This window comes from Acromyrmex echinatior, chromosome 19, assembly GCF_024713525.1.
Source record: "Acromyrmex echinatior isolate Ae372 chromosome 19, ASM2471352v2, whole genome shotgun sequence".
Taxonomy (NCBI): Eukaryota; Metazoa; Arthropoda; class Insecta; order Hymenoptera; family Formicidae; genus Acromyrmex; species Acromyrmex echinatior.
The window spans coordinates 2,133,279-2,156,348 of record NC_141870.1 but is presented as its reverse complement, the minus strand read 5'-3'; the positions used below and the strand labels follow the sequence as shown (position 1 = coordinate 2,156,348).

At 38.1% G+C, this 23,070-nt stretch overlaps 3 protein-coding genes across 8 annotated transcripts in view; 2 read left to right on the top strand and 1 right to left on the bottom strand.

Annotated features, from left to right (window-relative positions):
* Window positions 1–100: 100 nt before the first annotated feature.
* Edem1 (ER degradation-enhancing alpha-mannosidase-like protein 2) lies at window positions 101–3,650 on the top strand. Its single transcript, XM_011059044.2, has one exon. It carries the CDS (start codon window positions 217–219, stop codon window positions 2,308–2,310), a length of 2,094 nt encoding a protein of 697 aa, XP_011057346.1. The 5' UTR covers window positions 101–216; the 3' UTR covers window positions 2,311–3,650.
* On the top strand, window positions 3,441–6,328 carry LOC105147788 (CXXC finger protein 1). The gene is made up of 7 exons (XM_011059043.2): window positions 3,441–3,525; window positions 3,596–3,650; window positions 3,865–3,986; window positions 4,091–4,181; window positions 4,264–4,484; window positions 4,577–5,153; window positions 5,367–6,328. Exons 2-7 carry the CDS (start codon window positions 3,621–3,623, stop codon window positions 5,880–5,882), a joined length of 1,557 nt encoding a protein of 518 aa, XP_011057345.1. The 5' UTR covers window positions 3,441–3,525; window positions 3,596–3,620; the 3' UTR covers window positions 5,883–6,328.
* A 184-nt stretch (window positions 6,329–6,512) lies between these two features.
* Window positions 6,513–23,070, bottom strand: part of tyf (twenty-four) — a 32,594-nt gene continuing 16,036 nt past the window's right edge. For 4 of the 6 annotated variants that reach the window (XM_087416128.1, XM_011059039.2, XM_087416130.1 and 1 more), the window contains exons 2-9: window positions 17,946–18,059; window positions 17,542–17,856; window positions 17,081–17,362; window positions 16,425–16,815; window positions 15,804–16,256; window positions 15,344–15,716; window positions 13,354–15,056; window positions 6,513–13,244 (exon numbers count right to left, since the gene is read on the bottom strand). In XM_087416128.1, the coding sequence (XP_087272254.1) occupies window positions 13,177–13,244; window positions 13,354–15,056; window positions 15,344–15,716; window positions 15,804–16,256; window positions 16,425–16,815; window positions 17,081–17,362; window positions 17,542–17,856; window positions 17,946–18,038 (3,678 nt within the window). In that variant the 5' untranslated portion in view covers window positions 18,039–18,059 and the 3' untranslated portion in view covers window positions 6,513–13,176. Of the gene's footprint in view, window positions 13,245–13,353; window positions 15,057–15,343; window positions 15,717–15,803; window positions 16,257–16,424; window positions 16,816–17,080; window positions 17,363–17,541; window positions 17,857–17,945; window positions 18,060–19,600; window positions 20,139–23,070 lie in introns of those variants that run through there. The other 2 variants (XM_087416127.1, XM_087416126.1) reach the window with 2 other exon arrangements.

Sequence of the window (23,070 nt, the reverse complement as noted above, 5' to 3'; positions counted from 1 at the left end):
GTGCAGATTTGTAGGTTAGGTTAGATCGACGTCGCGCGAAACAACGCGACCAACGCGATGTTTACAGCGAGCAGCGGCGGGATTATTTTGATTACGTGGCGAACGTGGGGCGCTCGAGCCTCATCACGAGAGACTCGGCGTATTGTTGACGTCGTCGAAGACGCGACGATGCACAGTGATGACAGATAAGAGGCCACGGACGGTTAAACAACAGCGATGATCCTCTTCAGAGTGGGCTCGATCTTCGGCTTCTTGATCCTGGTCAGCGGATTTCGGGAGTACAGTAAGAAGGATCTGATCAGCCTGCGGGAGGAGGTACGATCCATGTTCGATTATGCCTACTCCGGCTACCTAACGCATGCCTATCCGTATGATGAACTACGCTCGCTGAGCTGCGACGGCTTCGACACGTGGGGCAGCTTCTCCCTAACCTTGATCGACGCCCTGGACACGCTCGCGGTTATGGGTAACTTCTCCGAGTTCCGTCGCGTAGCCGAGCTGATCGGCACGAGGACAAACTTTGAGGCTAATATCAACGTGTCGGTGTTTGAGACAAATATCCGGGTAGTCGGCGGGTTGCTGAGCGCCCATCTGCTATCACGTAGAGCTGGTGTCAAGTTGGAACCTGGGTGGCCCTGCAACGGCCCGCTGCTACGCCTCGCCGAGGACATGGCCAAGAGGTTGATCGCCGCGTTCGATACACCCACGGGGATGCCGTACGGCACGGTTAATCTCAAGTACGGAGTGCCGGAAGGTGAGACCAGTATCACGTGTACCGCTGGCATTGGTACCTTCTTGCTGGAATTCGGCACTCTCTCCAGACTGACTGGTGATCCGCTGTACGAGGAGGTGGCTATGAATGCTATAAAGGCGCTGCACTATTACAAATCCAGCATTGGCCTAGTCGGTAATCATATAGATGTCTTAACTGGCCACTGGACCGCTCAGGATTCCGGCATAGGCGCCGGAATAGACTCTTACTTCGAGTACTTGGCAAAGGGTACACTGCTCTTTCAGGATCCCCTGCTGGCCTCGATATTTCAGGAGCATAAGCAGGCTATAGAGAAATACATTCGACGAGAAGACTGGCATCTGTGGGTCTCCATGACCAAGGGTCAAGTGACTCTACCAGTCTTTCAATCTCTGGATGCGTATTGGCCCGGTGTGCTAAGTCTCTTTGGCGAGATTGGCGACGCGATGAAATCCTTACACAATTACCATCGCGTATGGAAGCAATTTGGATTTACTCCGGAATTTTACAATATACCACAGGCCGAGGCAGGGACCAACAGGGAGGGCTATCCATTGAGGCCAGAGCTTATAGAATCTGTCATGTATCTTTACAGGGCAACCAGGGATCCATATTTGATCCAAGTAGGAGTGGACATCCTGAGGAGTCTGCAACACAGCGCGAAAACCACATGTGGTTACGCGACCATCAATGATGTCCGGGACCATCGTAAAGCAGACCGAATGGAATCTTTCTTCCTCGCGGAGACCACCAAGTACCTGTACCTTCTTTTCGACACCGATAACTTTATTCACAATACTGGTTCTGAAGGCGAGATAATCGACACTCAATGGGGCCAGTGCGTGGTGGATGCCGGCGGATATATTTTCAACACTGAAGCTCATCCAATTGATCCTGGTGCTCTCTATTGTTGCCGGCCAGCGCAGGGGATCTTCCCGGAAGAGAGATCGATCTTGAGGAGATTCGTCCCGATGAGAGACGCACTGATGGATAACGCCTCACCGAACGAGCTTTATCCTGAAACGGATGCCTCTAGCAAAAATCCAGACGTGTTGCCAATCACGATTACGAAGCTCTCCGAGATCAGGCATTACTCTGCGAGCGAGAAGAAAGACGCTTTCAACGAGAGCGTTTCGTCGTCAAACGTCTCGTCAACGGATTCGTCGGATTCCATTGGACATGAAAACGCCAGGAACGAGGAAACCGAAAAATCGAATCGAAGCGAAATCCGATTGTCGACGACGCAGGTTCTTCCGCCCTCGTCGATGATCTACAAGGCTGACGACAGCGACGGTACCGATGGTTCCGATAATTTTGAACCCCCAATATTGTCCAACGGACAATACTCTGCTCCTGGACTTGCGACAGAGAGTGGGACACGACGGAACACTACACAGAGTCCCGCTAAGGCCAGATTCGAACCACAAATAATGCTGGAGAACATCAGACGTGGGAATCTTTATCCGATCAATGTCACAGCGAGGCAGAACTATCAGATTTTGTCCTGTCAAACTCAACCATTCCTACAACGAATGTCGATCATAGGAGAATTTTTTTAAAAAGAAACGTGCCGCAAAGAAATCTTTGATACGAATCTGTTATGGTGATTCTTAAAGTATTTTTGATTCGCGCATCTTTGTTATGAGAATGAAATCTACGCGAGCCTGTGTCACTTGCGTACGTTGTACTTTAGAATATATTCCTGTGATATAATTGTTGTTGTATAGTTTCTAACAAATATAAGATATTGCAAACATATGACAGTCTTTTCACACTGGCAATTTTATTTTTTTATTTCAAACTCAAATTAAAAAAGATAAAGTCATTTAATATTTTATACTGCTATTTGATATTTTATATGTATAATATAAATAAATTCTTTTTCTCTACATGACTTTCGCAAGAAATTTTATCGATGTTTAAATTTTATTATTTGTAATTCATTTAACTTTTTATGAGAGAAAATAAAATCTTTACATTTCATAATTGTGAAGTAATTCAGATCTTGTCACATCTTCAACGTCAAGTATCCAAATTTGTAATATCCTTGAAGAATGTAAAAAATGTACGATCCTCCACGGACACCAAGAGTTTAAGCTATATAAATTTGGGTGCTTGACGTTGAAGACGTGCTGGCTTGAAGACGTTAAGTTTTATTATTGGGTACATCCTGACAAATGTAGGAAAAGTCTAGTAGACTCTCGACTGCGAAGATAACTTTTGAACTTTAATTTCTAACGTAATTTCTATATTATATTTATACATGATGCAGGTCTACCCAAATAAAGAGAAGACCTACAGGTTTAATGCTAGATTCGAATGGTGCATAAAAGTGCAAGCATCAAGTTGCAAGCAGCAATCAATCAATGAGGTGATTTTTACAGTGTACGACAGTACAAGTATTTTTTACACCACTCGCATCGCCCAGCTGATTGATTGCTGCTTCCATTGTTTGATGCCTGACACTTGCATGTGAACGCACTTTAAAGCTAACCTGCATTAATTGCATCATTGGTTAAAATAGAACCAGCAACTGTAACCGACAATCTGTAATATGATTACGGTCTATAACAGGTTTATCATTCTTAGAATTTTCTGTTTCTTATATTTTTTAAATACATTTTGAAAATTTCAAAATTTCTTCTGCAATACCGACCGTGCCATATTAACCGACAGTACCTTTTAATCAACATGGCGATGAGATTGATCGCTTGTTTTTTTATACGCTCGTGAAATGTTTTTCCGTATATATAAATTGTACATATAAGTGAAACGTATGTAATATTAATAGTAAAATAGTGTAATATTAATATAAAAACGATACAAATTATTTTTCTTCGTTAGTGTGTTACTTCGGATTCACTTCATCATGGCTGATAAAAGACAACACAGTTTGTCGGTGAGAATTAAAATGTATATATGCGGCTGAATATTAAATAAAATACAATTTTTTTGTTAGTTTTGTAAACGAAAGCATTGTCATATAAATAAATTGCAATAGTATATTGTTTATTTTATATAAGTCCTGGTTTATAACATCTGAAATGCCGCCTAACCTCTTTGTTTACTAAAAAAAAATATTTGGATTGATCTTTAACTTGTATTATATACAGAAAGAAGAAATAGCGAAGCAGTTTATGTTGCCAGAGAGGAAAAGCAAAATCGCAACGTTATTGAAACAGGACGGTCAAGCATATTGTATTTGTAGAAGCTCCGACAGTTCTCGCTTTATGATGTGAGTAAAATTATTCAGAGAAATCAATGTCTAAAATTATTTTTATCTAATTTTGCTAATTTGAAACAAGATTGTGAATCTTACATTTTTTTTTATTATTTCAGAGGATGTGATGCATGTGAAGAATGGTACCATGGTGATTGCATAAACATAACCGAAAAAGAAGCAAAGCATATAAAACAATTTTTCTGTGTTGTAAGCAAGTGATTTTTATACAAGCGAATTTTTTAAAATGACAATAAAAGGCAGTTTAATGTAAAATAATTATTATATTCAGCGTTGTAGAGAAGAAGATCCAACATTGATAACACGATACAAACCACGTAGGACAGATCAAGATGACAGAAAACATAGAAAATACAAAGAGAAGGAAAGAGGACATCGATACGAATATGACGCGCCATGGGGTCCTAAAGTAGAAAAAAAATCCTCCAAACGCTGTGGAGAGTGTACAGGATGTCTGCGTACAGAAAATTGTGGCAAGTGTGACGCTTGCAGGTAATATAACAAAAGACTGATTAACAAAGTTCATTATTTGTACGAAACAGTTTTGCTTACAAAATTAATCATTTTGGATTTCATACGTATAGACATCTGAAGAAATTCGGACCTTCGGTACGATTGAAGCTCAGATGTATTCAACGTACTTGCCGTGTAGTAGGCGATCCGCTAAAACCGTCCAAAAGTCTCAATAAGGGAACGAAATTGACCAAGAGACGGAAGAGAGATTCGAGTAATGAGAGGAACGAGTACTTAGAGCCACCGCGCCATTGTTATGGACCTACATGCACGAAACAATCGCGACCTGGTAGCAAGTATTGCTCCGACGATTGCGGTTTGAAGCTGGCGACAAGTAGAATCTATCAGGTGCTGCCGCAGCGAATACAGGAATGGTCATTGACCACATGTATCGCGGAGCAAAATAACAGACGCGCTCTGGAAACCGTGAGAAAGCAGCAGCATGACGTCCGTAGGATATTGCAAGAATTAGAGAAAAGACACATTGAATTAGATCGTATTGTCGAACGTGCGAAGCATGCGTCCATCGATCCACAAGCCGAAGTGGATGACAACGACGACACGGAGAGCAGCATGTACTGTATAACGTGCGGCCACGAAGTCAACTCAAGAACCGCCATTAAACATATGGAAAAATGTTTCAATAAGGTATTACAAATTACAGGAAATTGTCGATTACTTGGCTTTACGAGTTCCTAAATGGGAGCATTTACATAAACTTAAAATATTGTACATATATTTACCATTTAGTTAGTGAGCCAGTCTCACTTTAGTTAATAAATTTTATAGTTTATTCTATAGAATGAATTTCTCTTTTTTTTTTCTCAAAATAAAAGTGCTTATTCAGGTTGTAATTTGCAGTACGAATCGCAAGCGTCCTTCGGCTCGATTTTTAAAACACGCATCGAGGGCCAGGTGATGTTCTGCGACTTCTACAATCCTGGAAACAGGACTTATTGCAAAAGGCTGCGTGTTCTCTGTCCCGAACACTGTAAGGATCCGAAAATTGGCGACGCTGAAGTATGCGGTTGTCCATTAGTCACGAACGTCTTCGATGCCACGGGTGAATTCTGTCGCGCGCCTAAAAAGAGCTGCGTAAAGCACTACATGTGGGAGAAACTACGACGAGCAGAGATCGACATGGAGAGAGTGAGGCAGTGGTTGAAAATCGATGAGCTCGTGGAGCAAGAGAGGCAGATTCGATCGAACATGGCGACGCGAGCCGGTGTATTAGCTCTGATGTTGCATTCCACTTATAATCACGAGTTAATGGAACAGATGACGCAGGAACAGAGTAGAGAACAACTGCAGGCGATGGAAGAAGAATTACAAAGGAGATACGGTGGGCGTCAGCAGAAGGAACAACGCATGGAGTAATAATCTTTATCATACTTAACTAATACTAGACCTCTAACTTTTAGTTGCACTTGTTCAGTTGCACATTTTTTTTATTTCCTCTTTTTTTAAATATATATTTTTTAATATTATATTAAGAGATGAAAATTATAAAAAAAGAATGCAGTTGCAAACGAAGCAGACCTAGTGTTATTTTAACATATTGTTTGTTCGGAACTAATTATGTATAGCATGGTCGATAGTTCTAACAAATATAAATCGTGTGGACTGAGAACAAAAAATAAACAAGTCACAGAAAGTTGGTACAGTAGTTGTAAACGTGTACTATAATGTAATGTGCGTATATACATATGTATATTATATTATGTACTTGTTAATTTAAAGTAGATTAAGATAATTTCGTAAGGTGAATAATAGTTCCTTTAAGCTCTGCCATTTTTTAAATAAATTTACATAAAATCTAAGTACGTTCTGATGACACATTTTATGTTTTTTTAAGAAAATATATATGAAAAAAAATATTTGTTAATATTCATTCTGTTGTAATCGTACTTACGCTCAGATGATGTTCGAACATAATCCATGTTCTCAATTAGTCTAAAATTGAAGAATCTCCAAAAAAGTGGTATGCAACAGATGGAGAAGCAGATATTTCTTTTCGGCAATATTCGTTATTATTTACATTATAGTATATCGAGATGCAGACGTCAGGATTTTTCACACACTCCGACAATTAATCGTTTCAACAAAAACCATTTATTCACAGGTCGTAGCCTCTGCGAATGCAAAATAATACGCCAAACTAGCGATCTATCGCTTAGCTTCGGAAAATAATCGCGTATAGAATGGACATATTTTTCCTCTCAGGAGAACCGCCTGTTTCGAATCGCCTCCCCTTAAATGCGTTAAATGACGCGATATTTGCCGAGTTCTTTGTCATCGATCGCTGAAACTATTATTAGTTATCGTCATTTTGGAAGTTTACGTAAAATGTCAAATATACAATAAGTATCATCCTCCGTCTATGGAACCGAGAGTGTGCTATCTCAGGACACACTTTCAATAACTAACACTGCTTTACTCACAAATATCTATATATAACAAACATAATAATATAAACTTATGCGACGCAATAATTAGGAACAAATGTGTCAATGCGATGGCAGTACGAAGCTAATGCGTCCGGATGTCCGTACAAATTATGCGATAAAAGTTAATTCTCTAATGTTCATTTCTATCAATTGTTTTTTTTTAATCTTGATTTAATGTAGCCTTTACTCTTTTATAACTTTTAGAACTGTAGAAAAAAATGAAAAAGTAAATTATACCGAATTAATCTACACGTTGATAGAAATGTACTAACTCATGTAATCTTAAACTAATTGTTTCGCGATAAAGACTGCGAGAAGCAATCATCAGATAGGCCACGATGGAATTAATTGTCGAGTTCGTAACAGACAAAATTCGAAAGTGCGTGTATCGGAAACAAATTATATGCGAATTAAACGAATGTTTGCGACTCGCTTTAAGGGACCGGGTTGAAAACAGGCGATCATATCCCGATATATATATATATATATTTTTTTTTTCGTGCGCCGACCTCACATTGTACGTGCATGCGCTTTAAAAAGGATAAAGGACGAAGAGAAATAGAGAACGACTCATTCTTTTTTCTTTTATCACAGTATTGCACGCAAAGCTTGTACGAAATCGCAAGTAAGACAGCATAAAGGCCAAATGGCAGACACTACACGCTTTCCTCTCAAAATACATCCGGGGAGGATCGGAATTCTTTCGCAGACTAGCGAAAAATGTTTCTATCCACTCCCTCATTTCTCCCTCACACACACACTCTCTCTCTCTTTCTGCCACTCTCATTCATACACATTTCAGCATTATTCTTTCACAATCCATGGCAACGACTCCAAACGACCCTTCACATCCATGGTCCATAATAGCTTCGACGTAGATCCGACAAGTTAGTAACAAAATAATAATCCACACGTATACACATGTGTTTGAGTACGTCACCAGAGAATAAATCGTGATATATCTCTTCGTTTCCTTCGTAAAATCCCTTCGGATTTTTTCCCCCCCCCCGTTTTCTTTCGCTCGACTACAATTTTTCCTCTCGTACGGTAGTGCCTTAACAATCTGTCGTTCAACGGAAAAATATAGCGCACGGGTGGTATTACGCTGTCTTGTCCGGGTCGACGCGGGTCGGATGGCTTTGACGTCTTAATATATTAACATCCTAATGGAACGTTAATCTCTTTACGAAAGAAGCTTCGGAAGAAAGTCGCCCCTCTCCGGATAATTCTGTGACACCGCATACAAAGAGAAGAATTTCTGTACTCCTCTCGGTAAGAAAAAAGGGGGGAAGAAGTTGAAAGCTGCAGGATCGTCGCCGTAGCCAAAATAAAGTGGATGAAGACGGGATTACGAGCGATTTTCTTCTCTCTTCGTGTATCTTCAGCCGCGACGCGAAGGTCCTAAGAAGAGAAAAGAGGGAAATAGTCCAGCTCCGCTTCCACCCCGGAGGGACGACGAACACACGGTTTTTTTGATTTGCCACCCCGGGACGAAGCTCTCGCCGATGCGATACGACCCGACAATCAGATATCACCGTACTTCACGCACGCGAAAAGGGGGAACTTTGGCAACAAACACACATTCGCATCGTTAAGGGTTTTTTTTTGCAGCTGGACAGCACAGCCTTTCACACGCACGCACAAGATCCGCAATTTGACATGTACAATCATCTCCCAATCTCACTCGCTCTCTCATTTGTTATCTCACTAATAATAGCAGCATTAACTGTAATCTTAATTGGATAATTCTGCCGTAGCGTTGGTAATAATCATACAATGTTATATCATACAGCGTCGTATGTACAATACGGGAGGAGAATCGTTTCGTTATCGAGTAACAAATTGTACAGCGGCGCGAGACCAGCGTTGAGGTACGTCCGGTCGATTTCCCTCGAGACCGTCAGGAGTACTTTTACTTTTCGCTCTGCGTTCCGTCCTGGAGAAGCCGCCAGCTGTGCGTAGCTATTTTCCGAGATAGTCGCAACAATCGGCTGCTGACTCGCATTTTTATCGCGCGAACGATTAACGACGAATTGAATAGACGGAACCGGATAAACAAGGCAAAGGGAGAAGATTAACTTTTGGTACATACGATAATTTTCCGGTTCCTCATTACACATGATGGATCATTCGTGTCCGGATTAATTTTTATTAATTTAATAAATATCCAATATTTCTATCTTCTGTGTAGATAAACTTTAATTTCGAGTTAACTTACTCTTTATTCTTTTCTAATTCTTAAAATTAGAAAAAGATAGAGTTAAACAAAGATTAAAGTTAATCTATATTAAAATAGCACAAAAAATATATAATTCTTATGTTTGACATCTTTAGAAAGTATTTGGAAAATTATAATATAATTGATGCTAGTTTTTCGAAGAGAAATGTGCGGAACACAAACGATCTAATCGTGTGTACTAAAAGTTAAAGGAAATCTCTATGCGAAACTGGGCTAGACTCGAGACGTCTTTCGGAGCGAAACAAACTTCGCTGTAATGAATAATGATGCAGATCGATGTGAAAGAAAATAAACATATTTATTTCTTCTCATAAACTTAAATTTCTTAAACGAAAACAGTAAAGGGGAGATGGGCAGGGAGACGTACAGACGTTTGTAATTTTAATGTAGTTTTTCACTTTTTCTTTCCCTTTTTATATTTTTTTTTTCTTTTCTCTTTGTTTCGTGTTCGCTCGTCCTTCTCTCTTTCCTCGTCGTTTTTCTCGAGTTGCGTCTACTCGTCGTTAACCGCCTGATCTTAATCTCACGCGATGCAGATCAAAGAGACAAAAGTCAATCCCGACCGGTCCGCAACGAATTTCCGCGCGTTTTCATGTATGTGTGTACGTCGAATGAAGAAAAAAAAAAAGAAACGTTAAGTAATTATATATACTCTACATGTGCGATATAGGTTGGCGTAGCTGCCATCCCACACTCGCTATGTACACTGTTAAATGGTCCTAATCTTCTTTTTTCTCCTTCTTTCCTTTTTTCGCTTAGTCCTGTTCCACAAGTACATTTGCACTAGTCTTCGCGAACTCTTTATCACTTAGCCATTTGAACCGGTCAACATGGCACAGGCTGAGACTGCATTCAGTTGCATTTTAAGGCGAATGGAGCACCTGACTCTGTTTCTTTTTTTTTTTGTGTTTTTGAATTATAGTTTTTTTTCGCGCGTGGAGTCGAAGTAGCTCGGAAAAAGAGAGAGTATCATTCGCGTGAGAGGCAACGACGAGCTGCTCGAGCGATTTATCAGTTAAAGTAACAACCGGTGTACCGCGAGATTGTTCACAGCATGTGCAGCATGTCGAGAGGTGCGTGGTGTGTGTATGTATATACGTGTAAAATGAAAATAAAAAGGAAATGAAAGATAAAAAAAGAAAAAAGTCGTGCAGTCCAGTATACTCTCCGTTGGAGCAACATACATCACGGAGAGAGAAAGAATCTGGGAGGAGCACGAATAAGAAAGATTAAAAAGAAAGTTTCTCTCGGTCGAAGAAGTGGAAAGGCGGTTCTCGCGATTACACTTTTGGAATGTAACTGTTCGACATTAGCAACTGAATGTAATGTATTATATAAAAAGGTGATAATTGGGACAAAAAGAAGGGAAGGATAGAGCTAAAAAGGCGTCCAGACAGTCAACGTAATATCGGAAACGCGTGTCTCCTGCGAAGTTGTTTTAAAAAGGAAAAAAAAAAAAGAAAGCGAGACACTTCGGGATACTTTGTCAAGTCTGTAAGGTATTTTAGCTGCGGCTACAGTCGTACCTCTTTTTTCCGAGTTACTCTCCAATATGCGCGATAAACGCTTGCGTCGTACAATTAAATATCTCGATTTTCTCGCTTATCTCGAAAGCTGTACTTCCAGCTGGAACTATCTCCTATATACTGGACAAAAATGAAAATTATCAACGGAGTACGGCTATCTTTTTTTTCGTTTTTACACAATTTTGATATTTTCGCAAATAAAGAACGATATATAACAAACTTTACCAATTCTAATTCATTAATTAATAATTAACTCGCGTTATAATACTACACACACTTTCATGCTTCCGTACGAAACTTATCTTGTGTTTCATTATTACCTATGAAAACGATAAGTTTCTACGATTCGCACTCATTCACTCATTCTATTCTTCACACAGATGTATGAGACTGCTGTACGAAGATTTTAGAATGACACGTTTTCGCGATTTTATAACAATGTTAATAATTAAATCATTTAAGATTATTAGAATGTATTTTCGTGCCCCGACGATGGGAGACAGCGTCGTGAAACGAGTTGAAAGATGTAACTAAAAGTTAATTCAAACGCAAAGGGATTAATTTGGAATATGATATCCTGAACCTACAGTGTACTTTCCTGAGGTTACAGAACTCATAAACTTACATTTAAAAACCGTACAATTACAGTAGTTAAAAGCGGCAATTATATGCATTATTGTTTTTAGGCTCAATTTTTTTTAGATATTTACAGGCATACGAATTTAAGATACAACTTATATATCTTTTCTTTTTATCTTCAATTAATTTAAAAGTTCCACTCGTATATATATTTCCGTATATACATACATGTTATATTACAGAGCGTACATTGCTTTCACTTACGTGTTTCATCGAAATAATAACGTGGTCACATTTTCTTCTTACGCCTGTAAATTAATGCCTCGGAAAATAAAGAAGAAAATGCAAGAGAACCTTCGCGCGTTTCAAAAATCGTCGTTCGTTGGTAAGATACATTCGACGAAACGAAAGCTTAGGAACTGGGAACGTATCTCGCGTATAGAGCTTTGATGAAAGTCGAGTTACATTTAATGAGCAAACGATACACATTAAGATAGCGCACACGAATTATCTTCCCGGGACAATGCCTTTCTCTGCAATCGAACAGCAATCTCACTTTTATGATCATCCGACACACGAATTACACACGCCATTCACACTATTTTTATCGATCACAAGCATTTTCTTATAATTATCATTACGAATAATTATCAGTTACTTTTTTTTTATTAAATAAGCAAGTCTGTGTAAAAATTTAATGTTTTTCGAATATTCAGCATTCTATCTTCACAGACATTTGACCAGACTTTGAGCTTACTTTGACATTTTCGAAACCCAGTTAGTGACCTTTTTTTCCCTTACTATTTTAAATTATCGAATGCTCCACAACTGGAAGAAGTAGCCACTCTGAGTTCTAAGTCAACCACATTATCTCAATATATTACACAACCACGCATTTACATTTTTCTGATTTACAGTCCGCACATCTTAATTTGCATTTATCGAGTAAAGTACGTTAACTGTGTATACATTTTGACTTCCATCATATTTCGACTCACCGATCATTGCTGATCTTCCATGATGATCGATTTAAGATTATAAGATCGTCTCATCTTAAATCGTTTCATCAGTTTACGAGTTCGAAATTATCAATTCGAATTTACTTACAGATGTTTTACGGTACTTCTCATAGATTTCTCGATGTGATTAGTGCAGGTTTCTTCGATACTTCCCCATTGATTCGCCTGAAGATTCGCAGCTCTAAAGGCACCAGGAGATATTACTGTTGATGCTGTTTCGACTTTTCCCATTTAAGACTCGCTTTATGGTAGATCTGGTTGTTACAAGTCTTTGTAGCATTATCTTTTAAGCACTTTTTAAAATCGTACACTCATATAAACCAAGACGATCTTCGAAATTTATAGAGATGTCTAACGTATATACACGCGTGACTTGTACGCTGGAAGTTCCCTTTATTCAAAGAAATAGGATACATCTCTTTTTCTCTCTCTTTCTCCATCTTTTAAGAGAGATATTTTTCGACCAAAAGTTTTTAATTGTCAATACTGAAGTTCTGCGACACTGTCACAATCGTTGGAAATTTATGCAAGTACAATGTACATTGCTGGAATATATACTTTATCCTTCTATATTCTGTCAACTGGTTATATATGTACATTGCTATTATTATCTCTTGAGGCACACTTTGCACCACTCGGCTCCATCAATCTTGCGCGTTTGACTCAAAGTAAGACAGACAATCCTCTGAACGAACTTTACGTCTCGAGAGGAGCAACCGTGCACGCAACACATACAAGTACTTGATCTCGCGTATCAACGTGATCGAGACTCATCGAACTAACTATTTGCAATGGAAGTGGTTACCAGTACAAAAGTTACTGTCATTGTCTATTTCCTTCGACACGGCGAACTTTCTCACTTCACTGTCCGCTATAGAACTGTATACGACCGGTTGTCACTGGCATTTCTTTCATGACAGCATCCCATGCTATTGACAAAAAAAAAGAAACAAGAGTAGAATAAGTACAAAGAATAAGCAAGAATAAAACAATGAATACCTCAGTTTAAGATGACAAAGAAACGCTATGATGTCTTACCTAAGCCAACAAACGACACGATCTTATCATGATTGTACGTCTGCACATTCAACTCTTCCTCGGGTGCTACGTAAAGCATCGAGAAATCTTCCTTAGGTGGATGAAACTTCTCCATGATTCCGGGTGGCGGTGGAGGCGGTGGTGGCAGATATGTAGGTGGCGCAAATCTTGTAGGATAGCCCATGTACGGCAACGATTGTACCATAACTGGATGCACGGGATGAGTGTTCGCCGGTGTCACGTGAGCGTTTGGTTGTTGCATGTGATAATTCGAGAACTTGTCGTATCTCACAGGTTTCTCGGTAAACAATGGCGGATTCCTCTCGAAATTGTTGGGCGACGGTACGGTCGGGGAAAAAACAGGATTCGCCACGATCGTCGGGGTTTCCTCGTTGCCGTTATCTTCCGAAAGCAACAACTCGTTTATTTCGAAACCAAACGTGAGTTCCGTCGGCAGATTGTTGTTTTTCGCGATGTCAGAGGATGTCTCGTCCAAAAGGATCACTGCGGGTCTAGGAGTCAAATTCTTTATCTGTTGCGTTTCCACGGATGGTCTTTGCGATTGATCTTTATCGGGCTGCATGTTGTGTGACTTTGTCTTCTTGTTTTCCGTCTCATCGCGCTGTTGATTGTCTTGCTTCGAGTTTTGCGATTGACAAACTCCCACTTTTGTCGCATCGTGTTTCATCGCGGTATTCTGATATTCTTTCGTGACCCTCGCTGACCTCGAATCACCGCCGGTCATCTTGTTGCTAGATTCGGGCTCACCGCTCTGCGAGTCCTGCATAGGTTTCGCAGTCTTCAACTTTTGCGCATCCGCGCAGTCATGTGGCACGATTATTGGATTAGCCTTGTTTTCGGACTGCGAGATGTCGATATTATGCGATTTTTTAATTGTCTCCTCATTATAAGAAGACCCGGGCTTTTTAATGTGTTGCTCTTCATGCGATCCCTGAGTTTGTACATTTTGATTACTGTGTACGTAATTCCTACGAGAGCGAGGATTATTAGCTCTCGGAAGCGTAACAGAATCTTTATTGTTGACAGTACAATTAGGATTGTTATCAGTATCGACTGGATTATAATTCATCATTGTACTATTATTATTATATCTTGGTGTTACGGCGTTTGTCGCGATAGTCTCGTTTGAATTCGAGCTGTAATTGTTAGAAGTCACGTTCTTCTGTTCCTTGTGATCTGTTGCTTGCGTTAGGCTTTCATGCATTTTCTCAATATCTTGCACATATTTAAAGACTTGGATGTTCTTATTGATGGCCTCTTCCTGAGCTTCGGCTTTCTTTCTATCTGACGAATTTTTCATTTTCGTCAGAGTCGGCGAAAGTGGTTTTTCGAAAGCCAAACTTAAACTTGCTGCTGCATGGTTCGATTGTGTCTGTTGCTGTCTCGCTTTTCTCTCCGGATGCTGCAATTCATCTAAACTTGGATAATAATCTTGAGGCACTTTATCCGGTTCCGAAAAAGTCTTAGGCGGAACACTGGGCCACGACGACGTATTTAGCATAGCGGACATTGTCAGATTATGTGGCATGTTAATAGTAGCCATGCGTGCTATATCAGCGTAACTCGCTTGCGGAGTGCCGCCTGACGATGTTGCAACTTTAGACAAATTATGCTTCGAGGTATTCGATGTAACCGGCAACGAATGGACTGAATCCAAATCGCTACTATCCGCCGACTTGTCGCTGCAAGAAATTACAATGTATATAAACATTAAAATCTTCGAATTAAGTGTCTAATCTAGGTCTGTCCACAATTTAGCTAAACACTACCATCTCTCCATTATCTTATTGAGCGAGATAAACAGGAAACAAAAAAGGATAAAAAAAAACAATCATTGAGTAGAACTCTAGCATTATCCTTTTTTATTTTCTATCTCAATGATGGAAAGAATGAAGCGTTTTGCTCGCGAGCTAAGTTTTGGACAGATCTAGTCGAATTATTTGTTACGTATAAACAATTATTTAATTACCTTGGAGGCATACTACTAGCTGATTTTCTTCGAAGTTCAGGAGAAAGAGGTGTCCTGTAGTCGTTAGAGAATCCTCTGGAATTTTGGAGATACGATCCCGATGTTGTTAGGTTTTGTGCCCTACTGCCACTGGAGCTTCTTCTTTGTTTTTTGCTCTTTTTCTTTTTCGTAACTACCAGAAACTCCGTCTCATGTTCCGGTTCCGGATTAATCTTTTTATTTGAATTACGACGACTCATGTAATCCTCCCCTGTATCGTTGCAATATATCGATTGACCTTCCTCTGTCCCCCAGGATCGTCTGTCGCCTCGACTATCAACTGTCGCATCTCCGGTGCTCCTTTGTTTTGGACGTCGCAGTGCTATATTTACTCCTATCATTATAAAGATTAAAAGTATATTAAGAAAGAGATATAAATATATAATGCTTAAAGCTTTATATATACATAAATAAATGATACCATGTTGACTGGATACGCTGCTGGCACCACTGGAACTGGGACTCTTTTCCGTCGTGAGATCCTCTAATTTTGTCTTCGAGATTTCTTCTAAGGAATTAGACTTCTTTAACTTGGAAGGCAATTGTTCTCTCTTTGTATCCTTCTCTCTGGTTCTCGGTTTTGTACCAGAACTAGTTTTCACTCTAACGGGATTACCAGTCTTTCCTTTTTTGCTCTTGGATTCTTTATTCTCAATGAAGTTAATTAGACTGTCGATATCCTCATTACGATGGCCTTCGACATTTTCGGCATTATAAACTTTGACATTGTGTTCCTGAGTATGTTTCCTTCTGGGCTTCTTCCGTTCACCATTATAGGGCTGTACAGCGTTTCCGTTTTCATCCAATGATTTCTTTTCTCCCGACACGGATGGATCCTTCATCGTGATGTGCTGCGTTGTATACCTTGGACCTTCTGTGCACAAATCATATATTTTATTAATAAATAATTTTATTAATTTTGAGATTTGGATAATGCAAGTAAATAAATTTTCTTAAATATTCATAGAAAAATCTTTCAAAAGTTTAATACAACAGACATCACATATAATATGTATACATACAATTAAAGCGTTATTTTTACCCATTGTTATATTCTGCGTTTGCCAAGACGCTGGCATCACGGAGCATAAACTGGGTACGATTTTGCTTTGGCTAGTACTGGAACCATTTGAAGCCCCACCTATACATTTTACACTGTTGTGTGGTTGAAACAATGCCCCAGTCACCTCTGTACCATTAACAGACATTTTTGATTTCTCTTGCTTATGATCACGTATAGGAAACTCTATAGTGGTGTCCACAGATGTCTGTCCTACTATATCGAAAGATGCCCGTGTGACATATTGTTGGATTGATTTGCGCGGTTCAATAATTTTCAATTCAGTCCCTTCGTCATTTTCAGTGTCTAACGAGCGAGGCCTCTGAATCCCACTCGCAGTAGACCCCACATTTCTTTCACTAATAGCACCTACCTAAAATAGATAAAAAGTAGTATCTCTTAAATATCATATATTTTATCTTCACCAAAACACTTATTTAAAACACTTTTATAAAAATAGGAAATAATCTTTCTTGATATTAAAATAAGTCATTAGGAACCGATATTAAACTATAGATTCCATGTATCCATGTATGCATAAAACTATAAAAAGATACACACTACAGAATATGCAGAAAGACTCACTCCTCCTCTAAGAGGCTATGGATTGAGATCAATTAGCACAAATGATACCTTACCTCAACATCGCCCAAGTCGATGACCATGTAATCCGATTTATATTCAGGAGGTGGATTATCTGATTCCAGCATCTCATTTGTTCCGAATTTTCCTTTGCTAACTTGTTTCTCTCGTGTTTCGGACTCTGCCTCGTCTGAACTATTAGCAGTGTCTCTTTTCAGTTCTTTTTTTTCTTTCTCTTTTTCTTCTTTCTTTGTACTAGTATATGACGGTTTATCTAAAGATTTGGATTTTTCCTTATTGGTCCAATCATAAGCTGGCCGTTCCTCACAGAAGCTCTTCTTTATAAACAGATAAGAAAATATGTTGTTTATGTACGTAAATTTTCACTGTTACAATCTCATAATCATCATAAAAATATTTTTTAAATATATATTAGATATAATTTATTAACCGCTAGTAAAACAGATTTATATTTATGAATATCATTAAGTTCATATTAATATTCAATAATAAATACCTTTTTATCAAATATTAGATCTAAATTAGCCAAAGGAGCAAGGTTATGCGATGCATTTACATTTGATGGTAACGATCCACCTTCTCTCTGTCTAGCAGAGACACTGGGTCCCGGATTTTGCTTTTTGTTCTTGTTCCTATCCTTTCCGTAAGTATCAAATTCCGAACGTCTTAATGATATGAAATGCAAATTTGAATCGGACACATAATACCCTTGCTTCTCTTTTTTACGATTTGAGCCCGAAAAACAGCGTGAATTAGATATCACTCTACCGCCTTCTTCAGTCTCATCCGCTTCTGCTTCTAACAAAAGTTCCTATAAAATACATCATTTTATATACATCTTACTGTCAACGTATAGCATTTTTATATGTAACTTTCACAAAGTAATTTCAAAGTACATACATTAAAAATCTTAGACCTTCCTTCCCGATCTTTTGGACGCTTGTATGTTATAGCTTCATCCAGTAAAGCGCGTAATTGTTTATCATTTAGCATAGACAGGGTCGTCGATTCTTCCTAAAAATAAGAACAATTGAAAAAATTACATCATCTATGCCAAATTGCAGAGAGACTGCATTGTATTGACTATATTTTCCCTAACTTATCTATAAGTATCTTTTAAATAAAAATTAAATAAATTGATCTCTCCTAGGATTTTCTCTTATAATATTAAACATCTATGCTCTTAATAGAAAATATATTGTAACAAATATATACACAAAGTTAAAAGTTTTGAGATAGGAGTCGGTTCGTATGCAAGTTGAATAGTAATATAGATGTATTGGCAGATAGAGAATTTAAGGTTTCTCTTATTGGATTTGTGTAAGGCTTACAACAACCACATTGCATTATATATATCAGGATTATCACAAAATTCTAAAATTCTATAACTTTTTCCTAATTTCCAAACAAAATTTCATGACTTTGTGCAACACTTTTAGTAACATTTTGAATTTCTTTGTATTTGTTTTAATTTGAAAACCGAATATTTTATTGAGAGAGCAATTTAACATAATGATGTAAGTTACTATTAATATTGCTGACATTGCTTGCATTTAATTGTTAAGTTATTGGTATTCCAAAACTGCATAAGTGTGATATACGCATATTGAACTTTTTTTAAAACCAAGAATTTTAATTTTCTCGCAAATTCCAACCTTTCCCTAATTTTCTCAACCGTTATCGATTTTCCGACATTTCTCTGATTCCCAGTTTCGTACCCTATATATATTTCTTACACACACATATGTGTATAGTGTTTACTGTTTCTAAAACGCTAGGTAAACATTCAATCTCAAGTAATTCAGTCTACTTTGCACCTTAAGACCTCCACCCCATTAATATGCCGACATAACCAAATCAACTTGCATGTAAGCAGACGAAACGGATTTCGTGTGCGACATACACAGCTGCGTATGCGGCAATATAAAAAGTAAAATGTGTCGAGATACCGCGCCACCACGTTATCGTCACGTTAACGAAAAAAAATCCAGATTTTATCCAACGTGGTTATATACCGGGTGTGAGAAAGCGGACGCATTTTCGGAAGCTCTGAGACGTCGAATTGAGTTTTTTTTTTGATGCACAAGAAATTCGATAGTGTTCGTAAAAAAAGGAGACGAGTAACGTGGATAGAAAAATCGAGAACGCACACGGACGTGGGGTGAGAGCGGGATGACGAGCGTTACAAGGGAGGTAAGGGGAGATCTCAGGATAACGATACAACGTTGGTTCGGCGAACTCGCGAACGTTCAATGACATGACGAGAATCGTCACGGAGTCCCAATTTCTTATACGGGGTGTCGCGAGCGTAAGAGCGACGAGGACAGTGAACGATCGACGAATGGATTTACGTAGCAATTCGGCGATCGCAGAGTCGGATGAACGTTATGGAAACCGCGGAGTCCGATCCGTGGGCCATTTGTGAGATCGATAACGCTCTAGTGATTAGCTAATTAAGACGTGAACTCCGAGGAACGGAGAGAGAGAGAGAGAGAGAGAGAGAAAGAGAAAGAAAGAGAGAGAAAGAGAGACAGAGCGATATCAGAGTAACTTACAACGGAAGATAATGGAGGAAAAAATCCACTATGCAACACCGGCACGAAATTTATATTTTTAGAGGACACACGGACGGCCGGGCCTCACTTGCTCGCTTCGAGATCGCACTTTCGCGACTCGGCTCGACTTTACGGTTGCACAGTGCACTGCCGCTTTTCTTTCAACACACGAACGAACGAACGAACGTCGCGCATCCCAGGGCCCGTGGACAGTGCTGCCGGACTAAGCACACGGATGGCGTCGTCGCCTTTCACGGAGGTACAGTAACAACAACAACAACGACGTCGTCGTCGTTGTCGGCGTCGTCGTCGTCGGTAGATATGACGAGTCCCGGTTTTTGAAAGCTACTGCGACGAGCGGGCGCGGCGCGCTCTTCCCAGCATGGCCGCCGCCATTACACTGAAAGCACGACCAGCCCAGGGGCGTATGAAGGCCGGAAGGTGCCACGCGGCTTCCCAGAAATAGCTCTCCTTTCCGCTCCTTTTCGTTCGTTTTCTCTCTCTCTCTCTCTTCTGCCGACAATTTTGTGAGTAAAAACGGAGTGGAAACAAAGAAACAAAAAAAAAAGCACGTGTTTCATCTTGATCAACAGAGAGGGTCGATTGTAGGTCTTTTGCGTAGTTAAACTAGTATACACTTTTAGAACTTAAGCCTGTGACATACAATGCTTGTTTTCCTGCTGAAATACGCTTGTGTTATTTAGTAAATTACTGGAATTGCATCACACAAAACGTAAGGTCTGTTTGGATTACTTGTACTTTTTGTACTCAGCATTTTCAATTTTTTTTTCTTTTCAATGTATATTTATCTCTTAGTGCAAAAAGTGTTGAGGATTTTAAATAACACAAAGATCTACAGACCTGTAGAATTTTTAGTAATTTACCAAAATACAAGTAATCTAGCAGGAAAACACGTATCTTCTGCCGCAGGCTTTAAAGTGAAATAGATATATTTTTTATATATGGTGAAAACGAGAAAGAAAGTTCTAATGCATGAATAAAAAATAGATCTATTATGAAATAAGTCGAAAATGGATTCTAATCGAAATTATTTCGTTTTCCCTAGAAAACACAATAGAAATCCAAGGAATAATTGAATAATTTCGGATTGGAATTCATTCTGAATAATTCCATAATATGTGTGAAAAAAGCTCAAACGAGATGAAAATTACAAATGTAAGCAGATTTTGCAGGTGTTGATTGCATTCAGCAGAAAAAATAGCTTTGCAAGATTCTTTAATATAATTAATTCACATATTTAGATCCAGTAAGGAACCAAAGACAAAATCAATCATATTACAAAATTTTACAACAGTCGCAAAGCTGCTTTTTCTGTTAAAGTGAAGAGATCTCTTTTTTGTAGCAGAAATGGTATACATTTTTAGAATTTAAAGTAAAATACAGTGAATGCAAAAAATATTCGTACAGAGAAAATATTTTTAAAAAAAATTTTATTTTTAAAAAGTAAATATTATCCAACAAGAAATGAGTCATCGAATTAATGTTACAAAACGGATACGATGATTTCAATTCGATGTTTAATTGACCATCATTTTTTGTTGGGTAATTAACTTTTAAATTTATTCATAAAGAATAAAACAGACTGTTTCTTTAAAATTATATATGAGATGTGTATTATAGAAAATGTATCTGAAAAATAAGCGAAAATATATTTGAATGTTTAAAAAGTATTCTTACAATCGGAAATTTATCTTCTAAAGTTAAAAATACATGCGAAGCTCGTTTATTAGAACAGAATATATTCATTGTATAAAATTGCTAATTAATATTTAAGATCCAGCTAGACCTTTCAAGGCTTTCATTTCTATAGTTTGTGTTATCATATGTACGGTCCTATAATGTTATATTAATTAATATTCTCACTGTAGATACACATTTAATATTTGGCAAAAGTGAAGAAGAAAATTTAGTGTAATTTATAGTGCGAAAATAAAACAGACCCAATAAAATTATAAATAATAATTATAATGAATTTGCTCACTTTTGTAATTTTCACCTTATTTCAAGATACACAACAATAGGATTTCGAGAGATGAACTCGATATCACGAGTCTTGTGAAAAGGCGAAAAAAAAAAAACAAAATCTTTCGTTGATCATCACGTTCCCCGTAAGAATCATTTTTGTATGGAAACGAAATGTGATTTGTCACGGAATGGGACGACACGTTCTTGCTCGTGACAATCACGCTTGCGTACTCGGGTAGTCCTCTGTTTGGAGAATCGTGCGTATACATACAATACATACGTGCACGCAGTTATCCAAGATTGAGAATCGGAAGGTTTGCACTCGCGATCCTAAATATGAGACGCGCGCGGCGCGAGTTCTCTCGCCTTTGTTAAACTCGACGACGAGGTGTGGGACAGATTATTAGAATATCTCTTTCTTCCGGTAGTCTCTGATCGTTCGGATAAGTTACGTTTGCAACGCGAATCGCGGTTCAATGCTCAGCATTGTTCTCTCTCCAAAATATCCAGAAAGCGAGACTCATGATCTGTTCTTTTTAATTAAAAATATGAAAAAGAGAAAAGATGAACAGCATTATATCTATATAGTGATTGAATTTATTAAATATTTATAATTTCATTGGTCAACATTTAGTGATGCTCATTTTCATCATTTTTCATTTTGTTTCAAAATGCTGAATATTACTGAATCGACCCTAAGAAGTTCAGCTAAAAGAATCTAGACTCTCGAATGTTTTTCATCGATAGATTTTTTATTTCTGCACTGTGAACTTTCCTTCTCGGTTTCGAATTTGCAAATTTCAAACATATAGGGTAACTTCATTATACGCCGTACTTAACAAAAATTTAATTTAATTAAGTATTATTATCATGTTTAACGTAAATGTAAATTAGACCAGTAAAAAACTTTGTACTGTCTATTACTATAAAAAAATAAGAGAAATTTGAAATTTATTTTTCGTTAAAAAAAAAACTTCGAAATCTTTTGTTGTATATGCTGTAGAAGTGGGATGTATGGTTAATAAAAAATTTATTCATAGGAGGGAGTGGGATGTTCGGCTAATAAAAAATTTACAAATAATGCTTATAAATAAAACGTAAATTTACAAATAATGCTTATAAATAAGATGTAAAATAATACAATAACTTATAAAATGTGTTTACAAAATTTTATTAAGGAATAAGAATGAAAGTGTGTATATGAAATAGTAAATAATAATTACAATTTTTTACATACACATATTACAGTGTCATGACATGAAATAGATATTTCATGTAATGCATTTATTGCATTTAATGCACCGAATCCAATCTTTGTATGCGCACTTTGTATGCTTTGGACATAAATCCCATCCGCTAAAAATGCTGTGTATCCTCCAAATAGTAAGATATACAGACATCAAGCTGAATATAAAAGAGCTAAGAACTTGTATTTTGCTATACTTATTCTTTACTATCTCTTTATACTTATGTATCATCAAATA

What these genes read in the sequence shown, in the direction of transcription:
- Edem1 (XM_011059044.2), top strand. Translation starts at nt 217, where the DNA reads ATGATCCTCTTCAGAGTGGGCTCGATCTTCGGCTTCTTGATCCTGGTC.
- LOC105147788 (XM_011059043.2), top strand. Translation starts at nt 3,621, where the DNA reads ATGGCTGATAAAAGACAACACAGTTTGTCG. An exon ending in AAAGACAACACAGTTTGTCG is followed by an intron (nt 3,651 to 3,864) that starts GTGAGAATTAAA and finishes TATTATATACAG; the next exon opens with AAAGAAGAAATAGCGAAGCA. An exon ending in GGCAAGTGTGACGCTTGCAG is followed by an intron (nt 4,485 to 4,576) that starts GTAATATAACAA and finishes TCATACGTATAG; the next exon opens with ACATCTGAAGAAATTCGGAC.